This window comes from Liolophura sinensis, chromosome 13 (genome assembly GCF_032854445.1).
Source record: "Liolophura sinensis isolate JHLJ2023 chromosome 13, CUHK_Ljap_v2, whole genome shotgun sequence".
Lineage (NCBI taxonomy): Eukaryota > Metazoa > Mollusca > Polyplacophora > Chitonida > Chitonidae > Liolophura > Liolophura sinensis.
In genome coordinates this window covers 4,483,752-4,498,269 of record NC_088307.1, presented here as the reverse complement: position 1 = coordinate 4,498,269, position 14,518 = coordinate 4,483,752, and the positions used below count along the sequence as shown (strand labels likewise).

General features: G+C 40.4%; 1 protein-coding gene across 3 annotated transcripts in view; it reads right to left on the bottom strand.

Annotated features, from left to right (window-relative positions):
• Positions 1-1,736: 1,736 nt before the first annotated feature.
• LOC135480141 (superkiller complex protein 2-like) overlaps positions 1,737-14,518 on the bottom strand; it is a 28,274-nt gene continuing 15,492 nt past the window's right edge. For all 3 annotated transcript variants that reach the window (XM_064759904.1, XM_064759905.1, XM_064759906.1), the window contains exons 14-25: positions 13,097-13,243; positions 11,810-11,903; positions 10,981-11,193; positions 10,271-10,381; positions 8,996-9,226; positions 8,201-8,476; positions 6,963-7,351; positions 4,877-5,087; positions 3,985-4,095; positions 3,127-3,345; positions 2,591-2,734; positions 1,737-1,937 (exon numbers count right to left, since the gene is read on the bottom strand). In XM_064759904.1, the coding sequence (XP_064615974.1) occupies positions 1,737-1,937; positions 2,591-2,734; positions 3,127-3,345; positions 3,985-4,095; positions 4,877-5,087; positions 6,963-7,351; positions 8,201-8,476; positions 8,996-9,226; positions 10,271-10,381; positions 10,981-11,193; positions 11,810-11,903; positions 13,097-13,243 (2,347 nt within the window). The remainder of the gene's footprint in view (positions 1,938-2,590; positions 2,735-3,126; positions 3,346-3,984; positions 4,096-4,876; positions 5,088-6,962; positions 7,352-8,200; positions 8,477-8,995; positions 9,227-10,270; positions 10,382-10,980; positions 11,194-11,809; positions 11,904-13,096; positions 13,244-14,518) is intronic.

The following is a 14,518-nucleotide window of genomic DNA, read 5'->3' as shown; positions in this document are numbered from 1 at the left end:
TGAGAGCTGAATGGAGAAGCGAACAAATATATTATTCAACTCTTAGCTAGAATATGTTACTGTGCACAAATAAACCCATTTTTACGCATGAAGACAGCTGCCTATCAAACATGCTTGAAGCTACAAGCATATGTGGACGGAATATTCGGTATTTCTTGGCCACTGACTGCGAGTGTCCAAAGTGCCACACCTTTACCCTACAGACCTTACAGACTTCCACAACACTACAGGTATAACTCGCATACAAATCTCCCCTACAGCTGAATGTACAAATTCCCTCACTACAAACGCACCAACAATACTCTGCATTTCTGTTTTATCTGTTGATGGTAAAGAATCATTCTAAAAATTGCTAACATGCAGATCCCAATGTGAATCACCATCAAAATTTAAAGGATTGGTCATTTATAGTCAAATGATGTCATCCAAACCACTGCACAACTTTTTCTGTAAAGCTACTGACCAAAAGACAGACAGACAGACAGACAGACAAATAACCACGTACCAAAACATAGCCTCCTCCTCCAAGGTGGTACCGGTAATAAATATTTATGTATCTCACAGATTACATGTTTCTCATGGATGTCTCACAACATTGTACAAGGATTTACATGTATGATGTACATATATATATAGGGTCAACCATTTGAAAATGAGGGTAATGACACATTCAAAAACTGTATCAATGCCTACAAAGGTCATGAGGCTGCCACTGGTGCACAACAGTGGTATCTTATTGACTGCACAGACTATATCAAAGATTATAAACACTATCTGACTTGTGAGTCCAAATATCTGTGTACAAATACATGTAGATCACTACACAATTATCTCAATGAAAACACAAGTACATGAACAAGTTTAATTTTCACTGAATGCACAGATGCTATGTGACTGTTAGCAAAGATACAAGTACATGTACTGTTTGCTGATGGTAGGGTTAGCACCCAAGCACAGCCCAATGACCCAGAAGCCTCTCACCAATGCAGTCGCTGGGAGTTCAAGTCCAGCTCATGCTGGCTTCCTCTACGGCCTTATGTGGGAAGGTCAACAAGCGAACAGACATGGGTTTCCCTTGAGCTCTGCCCAGTTTCCTCCCACCATAATGCTGGCCACCATTGTATAAGTGAAATATTACAAAGTAAAACGCCAATCAAATAAATAAATAAATAAATCTGATGATCTGACTTTGTGTACACATACATGTACTACCCCACTGAGGTTACAAGGATTTCACAGGCTGTACAAATATCATCTGAGTGCACAAATAAAGTCTCACTGAATGTACAAATATAATCTGACCAAGTTTAGATTTATTCTCACTATAAAGTGTACACATATGCTGCTCTCATGAACTGTACTACCACACTAAGTGTACATGTACCTCACTGAGTGTACACATACTTTCTCACTCACTATACACACACTTCCTCACTTAGTGTTCACATACTTTCTGACTGAGTATACACATACTTTCTCACTGAGTATACACGTGCTTTCTCAATCAGTATACACATACTTTTTCACTCTGTATACACATACTTCCTCACTTAGTGTACACATACGTCCTCACTCAGTATACACATACTTTCTCACTAAGTATTCACATACCTTCTTACTGAGTGTACACACTTCCTCACTGAATATACCCTCAAAATAAACTGTACACTTCTGCTTCTCCCATACAGTCACAATCTCACTCTGTGTACACATACCATCTTCTCACTAATACTACTTCAATGTGTGTACAAACTGGCAGCAAAGACAATATCTCTCTTGATCAGACTTTCTGCCTCGGCCATCTTCTGGAACAGCACAGGATCGCCGATGATCCTCGCTGCACCTTTGACATCACGCAGAATCTCGTGCAGTCGCTGAATGCTGCGTACTATGATTCCTTCCTGCACATCCGTCAGAGTCGTGATTTCAGAGAAAGGCTGAAAGAGAAAACACATACATAGCATTAATACATGTAAAGAGGCTATGCCAGGGAGCTTTTGGCAAAAGGTCCATATTTGCCAATGAAATCAAACTTTCTGTATTTACCAAATATAGCTCAAGTTATTTCCATTCAGTAAATACATGCATCAGGCTCATGTCTGTACCATTTATGGAATTACGATTGTAAAGTTTGAAACAGTTGCAAAGTGACCCACTTCTTTAATTTTAGGAAGTTAACTGCCAATTTTGAATGGTAACACAAGCACTATTGAGGCCGGTATTTCGTTAAAAGACATTTGGGCTATTCTAAAATAGTAGCAAAAATGTGTTCGGATTTGCAAAGGCTGATTTTTGACTAAAATCTCAGGTGGCTCTGCAGCAGTGTTTTGAATGAGCTCATTGATCAAGTTGAGATAAGGTCAGATGATGATCAAACCCTGACAGAGGAATAAATATGAAAACTATCGAACAATTGGAAAGTAAAATTCTCAGTCAACCACACGTCAATTTGATAGCAGTATTATGAATTACATCTTTTCCCGATGTGTGCCGCCAACAAATCTAAGGGAAGTAACTGCTGACAGCCACCAACAAATGAAAGGCAAGTAACTGTTGTGTGCCACTTACTAATCAAAGGGAAGTAACTCACCATGCCTCTGGCCCACTCAAACACAACCTCCATCAGCCCAAAGTAGATCTGGTCACTCCTCTCTGCTCCAACTGTCGACTGCATTCCCACATCTTTCTGAAGATGCTCTATTGTCTCCTTCAATTGTAAAATCTGCTTTCTGCCCTAAAGAAAAACAGATAAAAGCAACAGTTTACATTACATGCATTTACATGTTTATTGAATAGACTTTCATTTATTCACTGGTGTTTTACGCCATATTTTAGAATACTTGAATTGATTTCAAAGTAAGTGTCAATAAATGTCAAGGGAGGTAACTGTTAGCCAAAGATATGAAACACTACAACAAAACACATGCCTCACTGAAAAGACGTTGACCCCAACCAAATCCCCAGAAAGGAAACACTGGGTAAACCTATAGGGACACTTAGCAAAATTACACAATTAACTTCCACAAAACCTGAAGTTGATTACCACAGTTTTATGAAAGTTGCCCCTAGAACTGCAAGCTCGCAAATCTAAAGCATTAAAACATTTTACATTATTGAAAACCTCACCCTTTCCAATGTGTCTGTGAGATTGGGTTCGCTGCAGTTTTTCTGCTGAAAGACAAAGCCAGAGAGGAGAGCAGCAATGTCAGCAGGGTGAAGGTCAGTGAAGATGTTCTCAAACACCAGCTCCGTGATCATCAGTTCATGGTTGCTGATCTCGCATGCAACGCGACCCTTCAGCTGAACGGAGCCGCGCTCATCCACATATTTCAGTTTCTTCAACACCTGGAAGCAAACAAGTGAATTCAGACAATTTTCATTCCACGTTAAATATGCAAAAAAAATTGCGCACCAAGCAAGATGGTTTTCAAGCTCAAAAAGAGCACAAAAAGAATCCATAAGCAAAGTTGTATCAAAAATGGACAATATTTACGGGACTTGCATGCAACCCAATAACCAATCAGAATGTAGGAAATCATTTACCTGACATCAGACCCCTCTGTACCCTTTTACTATGTTACATTTTCCCCTCTGATCAGACTAAGGTAGTAGGGACAAACTGGCATCAGACAACAGGCACTCTAACCTCTGTTTACATTTACTCTGTTACATTACATTTGCCTGTAGCATCTGATCAAGCTCACGTAGCAGAGACAAAATGGCATCAGACAACAGGTACTCTAACCTCTGACCTCTGTACACCTTTTCACATATTAAATTACATTTACCTGTAGCCTCTGATCTTACTCAGGTAATAAAGATAACCTGGCAACAGACAACAGGTACATCTGACATCTTTACTCTGTTACATTACATTTGCCTGTAGCCTCTAATCACACAGGTAACAGAGACAAACTGGTGTCAGACAACAGGTACTACAACCTCTGACCTCTGTACATCTTTACTCTGTTACACTACATTTACCTGTAGCCTCTGATCATATTCAGGTAACAGAGATAAGCTGGCATCAGACAAGAGGTACTGCAGCCTACGAAATTCTTCCTTCAGGTTCATGTTACTACGCATCTGATCAAACTACAAGAAATGGAAACCAGTTAAGGTTATTAAGAGAAACAAATCGAGCTAAATCAGTACATAAATAATGTTTAATCAGTATACAATAATCACCATCCTCCACCTTGTTTTAATTTAAAATCTGTTTTAGCACGTATACCTCTAACCAGCCTGACATCTACCAGTATTAAAGTAAAATCTACATCCTGTAAGTCATGATATTGCTCACAACACACTCAAATCCTTTACTCAGCACAGCAAGCCAACGGTATTATAACACTAAGTACATGCACTATAAACACTACACACTCTATGTAGTGTTAAAGCTTCTTGAGCAATGAATGGAGCATTAAAACTTCTTAAGCACTAAATGTAGCATTGAAGCTTCCCAAGCACTGCATGTAGTGTTAAAGCTTCTTTAGCACTGGATGTAGCGTTAAAGCATCATGAACACAGGATGTAGCTTAAAGCACCTTAAGCACTGCATGTAGTGTTAAAGCTTCTTGAGCACTGGATGTATCATTAAAGCTTCTTAAGCACTGGATGTATCATTAAAGCCTCTCAAGCACTGAATGTAGTGTTAAAGCTTCTTGAGCACTGAATGCAGTGTTAAAGCTTCTTAAGCACTGAGTGTAGCGCTAAAGCTTCTTAAGCCTTGAATGTAGTGTTAAACTTCCACTCTTGTTCTGTAAATCTTGAACAAAGCACGCAAAACTTCAGTCACACTCTGTATGCTGTATAAATGTAGTCACATGTTCTGTAAACGTTGAGCAGTGAGTGCAGTATTCAGGGTTAAACTCACATGTTCAGTAAACTTTGAGCAATGAATGCAGTGGTATTGGTCAAACGTGTCATGTTGTAGTTTCAAAGCTCTGAACTGCTCCACAAGCTCAATGTCCCGAATGTGAAGATCCTTCACAGGGTCAAGGCCATCCAAACCGGAGGGATTGGCCTCTGCCAAACGAAGCAACTCCTGTGTAGCTATAGATACAGATTTTCCAGGAGGATCATCCCTGTAAGAAAAATGAATCAGATACTCCGTTCATTAATAAAAAACTTCTTACTTTCTTGATACTGGAAGAATACATGGTTGTAATGGTGAAGCAAGTTTTTTCTTTGTTTCTAATTCACTTGTCAGGTACATGTACATGTAGACTGCCAGTATTTGAAGTTGTCATTTGAAATCACTGAGAAATATCACGGCTATCTGGTTCTGATTGGTTCCTCCATACTATCCAATTTCTCTATCCATAAAGCTGAGGTTTGTATGGAGACTAAAATATTCATCAGTGAGATATCAAACAATAATGAAGAAAATAAAACTAGGACTGCCTGCAGTTTCCCGGCTTCCAAGCAGTCCATGCAGTCTGCACCAAGGTTTTCAGCTTGTGCTTCAGCACACAGCACTTCATGACATGACAATGTTTATAACAGTCATTCAGCAAACACAGCAATGCTGGTACATTAAGATATACAGTTCACTTTGGTAAAAGCAGGGACACTCATGCTAGTTTAACTTGCAGTTCAAGAACATGTAAATGTCCAGTTACCCTCTATTGTAAAGTCCAGGTTAAATGAATGGGTTAAAATTTACATTTCTGAAATGTCAACCCTTCTAGCAAGAAACTATTAAAGAATAATAGCTCAAATATGTGAAATACCTTAGGCTACAATTTTCAAACTCTCATCAAAATCCTAATCTCAAAAATACAGACATAGAGGAAAATCAAAAGCAGATTTGAAATCTCTGGTTCGAAATATACCAAAGTTAAGGTTTTTATGACATCATATACAGTTGTATTCGTCATGCGAGTTTGTTAGTGTTAAACGTTTGCTGTGACATGACGCTATTGTCTGCGCAGCTGATTATTTTTCAGGAATCCACACTTGCTCATTTGCGGTTTGAGTGGTGATGTGTGGCGAGTTGTGCCACCTGAGTGCACTTTCGATTGGTGTAAGGTAGAGCAGGATTCCAGCCCACGAACGCAAGTCTTTAAAACATTCCAATATCCCACTGAGCTATCTGGGAAGACCACGTGGCCTTCACCTTTTAGACAACTATAAGCGTTTGTTGTGACGTCAATCCTTTGTCTAACATAAGAATGTTATATATGAAAGGTCCATTCATTTCTTAGCAATGTGAAATTTATTTTCAGACACCTTCTTTCTTTGCCTTCATTTCAAATGCCCCAAACGTTGCCAGTGTGAGAAACAGCAGAGTGGCGTCATCAATTCTCTTAGGCACAAATATGAACAGCAAAACAAAGTTTGTACCAAGATAAACAGGTGGGTCTAATTTGTGGCATTCTTATTACGAACATTTTGGATATCTTGAGGCCATGATATGTCAGTGTGACAGAAATTGTGTAATCTACTATCAGACTTCCCCAGAATGTATGTAAGCTTCAATCCCTTCAGATTTACTCTCCAGCATAACTAATCATAGACCGCGCGACCATCCATAATCTTACACACCCAGTGTATGCTCAAGTAGTAACCTACATGGAGTACAATGGACTGAGCTCCCACTGGCTAAAAGCTCTAACGCTGTTGCACTAAAACTTCATGTAACACCATCACGGAAGATCAACCAAGCTATGTATTAGTTTCAACTATACAAACATTGCTGCTCAGACGGCAAAAAAAAGCATTCATTGATGCTAATCGTGATGTAACGTCTTTGCAGTATTTACTTGAAATGACACCCCACGATTCTCCACAGAAATGAAACTTTACTTCAAACACTTTTAAGTAGGAGAAACAAGTCTTAAACGTCCAAAAAGAACAAAGAATATTCCAAGCAAGAGCAATAGACATCCAACTTTCAGTCTGGAAGCCTAATAAACACAAAAAATCAATCACCAGTTTCCAACATAGATTAGTTTTACCTGAATCGCAGCATTTCCCTCTTCTTCACATCATTGATGATCTTTTCTGGTTCTACCTTTATCGTTGTTGTTGTAATCACCCTGATGTGCTCTGGGCTGAGCATTTCCAGCGTGTGACCGCACGGCCCTTCCGGTAGGAACACTGACATCTTTGTCACCGGGGTAACCAACGTCTGCGTTGCATCGGAGCTACTTTCTGATTCCTTCTCCGACGTAGAATGTTGCGTTTTCTCGCACATCACCAACACTGTGAATTTGCGCTCCTTATTTGCCTGTAATGTTGTTGCCAGGACAATACCCAAGACATTCTTCACCTTCTCTGTATCAACTATGACTACCCGCCCAGGGGCTAAGGCCTTAAGGGCTGTAGGGTGAGTGAGCACAATTGCCTGAAACACAGATGATGACCGTTTTGATTGTGTGTTTGCTGGCTTAAGGTTTAAATTCAATTTCAAGACAATGTCAGTCGTATCAAGTTGTCATATTGTAGCAGACAGGTGCTGCCTCACTTGAATACCATGGTAAAGACACTAGCATGACCAGACTTGACCCCCTAAAAAGTCAGGGTACACAGACATCTGCAAGCTGACCACCTTTTGGTCTTTCTTCTTTAAAAAGTACAACAGCTTACCTGTAGATATCTCCTCAGACTGTGAACTCCGGACAGACCTGGTAATGCCTCTCCACGTACTCTCAGCACAGGTAACATACAGTCTTACCTGTAGATATCTCCTCAGACTGTGGAACTCCTGACAGACCTGGTAATGCCTCTCCAGGTCTTCACAGCACAGGTAACACACTGTCTTACCAGTAGATATCTCCTCAGACCGTGGAACTCCTGACAGACCTGGTAATACCTCTCCAGGTCCTCACAGCACAGGTAACACACTGTCTTACCAGTAGATATCTCCTCAGACTGTGGAACTCCTGACAGACCTGGTGATACCTCTCCAGGTCCTCACAGCACAGGTAACACACTGTCTTACCAGTAGATATATCCTCAGACTGTGGAACTCCTGACAGACCTGGTAATACCTCTCCAGGTCCTCACAGCACAGGTAACACACTGTCTTACCAGTAGATATCTCCTCAGACTGTGGAACTCCTGACAGACCTGGTGATACCTCTCCAGGTCTTCACAGCATAGATTACATACAGTCTTACATGTAGATATCTCCTCAGACTGTGGAATTCCTTACAGGTCAGATAATACCTCTCCAGGTAACACAAAGTCTTACCTGTAGATGTCTCCTCAGTTTATGGAACTCCTGACAGGCCTGGTAATACCTCTCTAGGTCCTCACAGCACAGGTAACACTCAATCGTCTTCACCTCTGCGACCTTGTGGCGGAGCACCTCCAGGTCAGCACGGTGTTTGGGCGTCTCACGCTGCATGTGGAACTCTGAGAAACTTCTCTTCATCATGTCCTCCACCTTCAGCTGCTCCACGCGCAGCAGGTTGAGGATCATTGAATACGTCAGGCGAAACTGAGACTCAAGCTTTGTCGGCTTGCCCTGAGAAGTATTAATCATTTCTTTATGTTATTTCTCTTAACGCTCGCTCTCACTGATGGTCAGGACACATGCACAGATGGACAGGAACAAATCTGGGAGCCACCAATGAATTCAGTATTTGTATGTGTCAGCCCAACATGGCTGCGCCCATGTACTCCAATTTACCTAATGTTTAGCATCTTTGAGACATTTACACATTTTTGGAATTCTAAATTATTCATACGCTTTATATAGCCACAGTTAATTAATTTCAATGAAAACTTCAGTCTTGGCATCAAAGGCATCATTATATTAAAATACCTTTTAAAGTGTGTTTTTATATGCCAAGCTTTAGGTAAAATACAGTACTTGTATTCATTTGGTGTCTTGTCAAGTTACTCATTTTCTATTTTTTTTAAACAAATCCCAATAAATGTGCCACAAATAGAAACCCGAAAAATACTGTTTTGCTTTATATAGTCAACACTGATTGACAGTCTTCTTTCCGCTAAACACACACTGCATCTTACAGTTCCTTACCAGCATCATCTTGTGTAGTTCGCTGGTCTCCGGGACGTCGCCCTTACACAGAATGATGACAGTGCCGGTCGTGTCAAGCCCTCGTCTTCCAGCACGGCCAGCCATCTGGATGTACTCCCCTGCTAACAAGTTACGAAAACCCTTGCCGTCATGTTTGCGGATTGTGTCAAACACCACTGTTCTTGCCGGCATGTTCACACCCATGGCAAATGTCTCCGTTGCAAACAACACCTGTGGATAAGTCATGAGGTGAATATCATATGTGAAGTGAGTAACTGTATGGAAGCTGGTGTGTTGTTTGTAGCTGTTCCAGGCTTTAGGGTTTAATGTTAATTTATTTCATCGTAACAGGATCTTCCTGCAGTACCCTGGTTTTAACACTTGACACAAATTTCGTTCATGACTAACTTGCCCATTTGTCCTGATTCTGAGAGTTCCACTGATGTTAGAAAGGTCTTTAGAGGTTTGCTTGGAACATGAGATTATATTCTACTGGAAAATAGTAAGTTTCAGCACCGACAATAATATTTTATGACATTTATGTGCCTCTGAAAAGGCACTTTCCTTTCCTGCCTCACTGAAGTGCCATGCAGAAGACACCAGACATAATTGGTCAATGCATTGTCTGTGTGGGAGAGTAGTCCCAAGTTCTGTGTTACATGACACCCTAAAGTGGTTCACCCAAATTTGATTGAGCACACAAAGATATCATTTGCTGATGGAATCCTTTTCTTCTCAATGTCAGCCAGGGGATATGTACAACTTTATATCATGTGACTCCTCATGCTACAGAGGGGCCGATTGCACAAAGACATTTCTGACTGGAATCAAACTTTTGAAATACAGCCGTAAAGCTTAATATTACACACTAGGAATCAAAGTTATGACCAACTCATATATGTTATCTTGAGAAACATTTCACCTCCTGCACCAAAAACTAAGCACTGTGACAAGGTTTTAAACTTTGACGTATGTAAAAAATGATTTTCAGGTTGAGTCGGATGATCAAATTTGTTGATCTCTCATCTTTAACAGGGACTTTTCACTTTAAGATGTGCCAGAGTGCATAACAACATCCACTAGTAGAGGGAGGTTGCAGCTTCATGTATTGTGAACTTACCTGTGTTAATCAGACTGATGGCTTATAGTTTTGCCGAAAAATTTTTCTGATTAATAAAACAAACTATTTCTGTCACTCTTAGCAGTCAACGTTAGATGTGAGCTTTACAGCCTAACTTTATCAATATCCATCAAAAAAGACAAAACTGCGGTTACCTTGACAAGATTTTCCTGGAACAGCATCTCTACGACTTCTTTCAGGATAGGTAGTATTCCGCTATGATGGACGCCCAGGCCTCTCTTCAGCATATCCTCCATTCGTTTCACCTTCAATAGAGAACCATTTTGTGAGTCTGTTCTACTCAAATCATATTAGGTGGCCTCTGTGGCCTAGTGGTTGTCGTGCCAATGCAACATAATGACCCAGGAGCCTCTCACGGCACTGTGAGTTCAAGTCCAGCTCACAATGGCCTCCTTTCTAGTCATAAGTCTGCCAGCAACCTGTGGGTGGTCTTGGTGTTTCACACCGTACTCAAGGAAATTTAACTTAAAACATGGCAGCCAGCATTATGGTGGGAGGAAACAGGGCCCAGAGGAAACCCACGACCATCCACAGATTGTTAGCAGACCTTCCCAAGTATGGCCCCAGAGGAAGCCAGTATAAGCTGGACTTGAGCTCACAGCGACCAAAATGGTGAGAGGCTCCAGAATTATTGCACCTCGTTGGCATGCTAACAACTCAGCTAAAAGAGCCCCTATTTATAGTAAATGCTCATTATGAGGTAGTTCAGAGCAGAGAATGAGGTCTTTTTACAGAGCTTGGACCTGGCTTGTCTCGGTGGGAAATATGACGTTAACACCATGTCACATGTGCTTTCTGAATGAAAAAAGATGAAGGGCAGATGCACTCATTACAAAATATTTACCTGAGGTAAAGTTTGATCACTAGGCTTCAGGCGTGAAATACAGCGATGGAAGAATATGTGGATTCGGCTCTTCTCGCTCTGATTGGTCAGGTCAACACCCTGAAGCATGCTCGCGTTTTCCTCGATCTTCTTCTTAGAAAATATGAATGAGACCACTGGCAATTTGTCTTTCTTCTTCAGCATGTCAATCAGGGAAATCCAGGTGTTCTTGTCCTGAAATCAGGTAGGTATGATTTGCTTGTTCATATATTTATTGGATTGATTGATGTAGAATGCTGTAATCCAGAATACTCACAGCAGTCTAGTTAATGGGTGGAGCAGACTGCTGTGCCAAAAGCAATCCAAAGGTAATAAATGTACTGACTTAAAGCTGCATCCAAACCAGCACGAGTGTTGGACGGAATGTTGGATCTAGGCTCCTAGTTTACACGAACAAGCCGGCAGTTTTAACGACTCTCATTGGCTGAGAGGCAACACACCCCCAGCACAAATTACAGTGTGTTAAAGATGGAGGACACGATGAACTCAGTGATTTATGCCAGCTTTGCCGTGTTCAGGCTTTACGTGTATGGCGAGGAAAAATGACCAAAATTATGCAGCAGGCACCACCAGATAGAAAAAAATGTGCTCTTTTCAGCCTATAATGTCATGTTTTTAAGTGTTCTTCTCCTTTAAAAATGGAACGGAACATTATAAGGTAGAATTTGGTTTTCTTTTAATGGCAAATTTAACTAAATGGCACACTGTCAAAAACAAAAAAAAAACAAAAAAAATTTCAACCCTGTGGGTTTAAGGCTTGTTTTGATGACAAAATTTCCACACGTCAGACCTGTTGAGGATGACCTCCTCTTGTACCCTTCGCTCCAAAATTCTGAGATGCTTTTGATGCTCGCTCTTTCTTTGCTGCCACTGCCTTCATATATCTGAAACAGGTCACATAATTAAAACAAGGCAGGCATTCAGAGTCTTTTCAAAAATTTCTACACATACATGTAGCTTTTAACTCAGTCTGCATATCATTATTTATGTACTGGTAGTCAAACATCTTTAATAATGACTGAGGGTGTGCTATTTTTATTTATTTATTTATTTACTTGATTGGTGTTTTACGCCGTACTCAAGAATATTTAACTTCTATGACGGCGCCCAGCATTATGGTGGTGGAAACCGCTCACAGCTCGGGGGAAACACACGACCATCTGCAGGTTGCTGACAGACCTTCCCACGTATGGCCGGAGAGGAAACCAGCATTAGCTGGGCTTGAACTCACAGTGACCGCATTGATGAGAGACTCCTGGGTCGTAATGCTGCGCTAGCGCGCTAACCAACTGAGCCATGGAGGCCCCGTGCTGGTTTTATACATTTGTGCTTGTAAAGCAAAGAATATGTACAAGAATGTATGGGTTTTGCAATGTTTTTCCATTTTTTAGTCACATGACGATGAGTGGTCATTACATGTAGGTGTGTGTACATACACTGTGTCTTCTTGTGGCAGAGAGAGTCTATGCCCCTAAAGAGCTTCTGCCACTGAAGTACTTTTATCATGCCAAAGACACCAGGCATGACACCACACCCAGTCACATTTTAAAGACACTGGGCCAACCAGTCCCGCTTCCTTGCTCTAACCTCTCAGTGATGAGCGCCAAGCGCAGCTCTAACAAGTACCACTTTAAAGTTTTTGGTATGATCAAATGCCCGTTTGATGCCACTGCAGCAGTCCCGTGAGCATAGCCGTAGTTCAAACGCACTGCACCGTAGCATTAAAGAATAATGTGTTTTTACACAGCTTGTGTAGATAGGCGATTTTTTTTTCATCACACCCAGTCTTGATGAAAACCCCCAAAATAAGAAATAAGGAATTGGGCCATTCCTAAAAAAATTTTTGTTTGGAGGAACTAAATAAGTTGGTAATAAGAAATAAGTTGGTAAATTTAATCAACAAGAGTGTGACTTTAATTAAATATTTTTTTTAAAAAATCCAATAAAAACCTAATAAAAAAATATACAGGTCTTCTTTGGAAGGTCAGTAGGGTTACCCCCCAACAAACATATTTTTAATGGTGGCCTTTGCAAGAAAAAGAATAACAGCTGACCAGCCAATCATGACTGAACTTACCCCTGTGTTAAGAAGCTTCCTTTGGCATCGACCAATAAGAACTGTTCGTTGCTGGTCTTGTTGCTGTTTCCCGTGTACAGATAATGCTCTAGCGGCACCGGCCTCTTCAGGGTACTAATCACATAGATCTTCTTCTGTTTTGTTCTTCTGTATACATGTACCCACAATATATCATTTACACCTCATTCTTAGAGAGTCTAAACTTTCTGTTTTGTTCTTCTGTATACATGTACACACAATATATTGTTTACATCTCATTCTCAGAGAGGCTAAGCTTTCTGTTTTGTTCTTCTGTATACATGTACCCACAATATATCATTTACACCTCATTCTCAGAGAGTCTAAACTTTCTGTTTTGTTCTTCTGTATACATGTACACACAATATATTGTTTACATCTCATTCTCAGAGAGGCTAAGCTTTCTGTTTTGTTCTTCTGTATACATGTACCCACAATATATCGTTTACACCTCAATCTTAGAGAGGCTAAACTTTCTGTTCTGTTCTTCTGTATACATGTACCCACAATATATCATTTACACCTCAATCTTAGAGAGGCTAAACTTTCTGTTTTGTTCTTCTGTACGCTTGTACACACAATATATCATTTACACCTCAATCTTAGAGAGGCTAAACTTTCTGTTTTGTTCTTCTGTGCACATGTACACACAATATATCATTTACACCTCAATCTTAGAGAGGCTAAACTTTCTGTTCTTCTGTATAAATGTACACAAAACATATCGTTTACATTTCAGTTCTAAAACCTGTACACAGATGCAACAGCTTCCAGCAAGGAAGTACTCACCTAAGCTTTTTGTATTGATTTTTTCTTTTCCTGTCCAGATTTCAACAACCAAAATTTTTAGTCACTTCCAAACACATCAAAGTGGAACTCCTTACAGTGCACTTTTCACAGACACTTTGAACACTTGAGAGTGTACTTTTCAGAGACACTTTGAACACCTGAGAGTGCACTTTTCAGAGACACTTTAAACACCTGAGAGTGCACTTTTCAGAGACACTTCAAAGACACAAGAGTTCAACTTTCAGAGACACTTCAAAGACATGAGAGTTCAATTTTCAGACACTTGGGACACTTGAGAGTGTACTTTTCAGAGACAGTTTGAACAAATCACAGTGCAATTTTCACAAACATTTTAGAAGACCTCAGTGCAAATTCCAGGCAATTCCAAACATCTCACAGTGCAACTTCCCGAAACACTTCCAAACAATGCAATTTTCAACATAGTGCAGGACTGTGCAAGGTTCAAGAACTGAAATTTCTTCCACTACCCACTTCCATACTCCTAATAGTGAAGAAACTGTCCACATTATTCATGATGCCATCTGTTATTTAGCGTTTATCTCAAGAATTTTCACTTATACAACATCAACGATCTGATCTCCCATACTCAGGGAA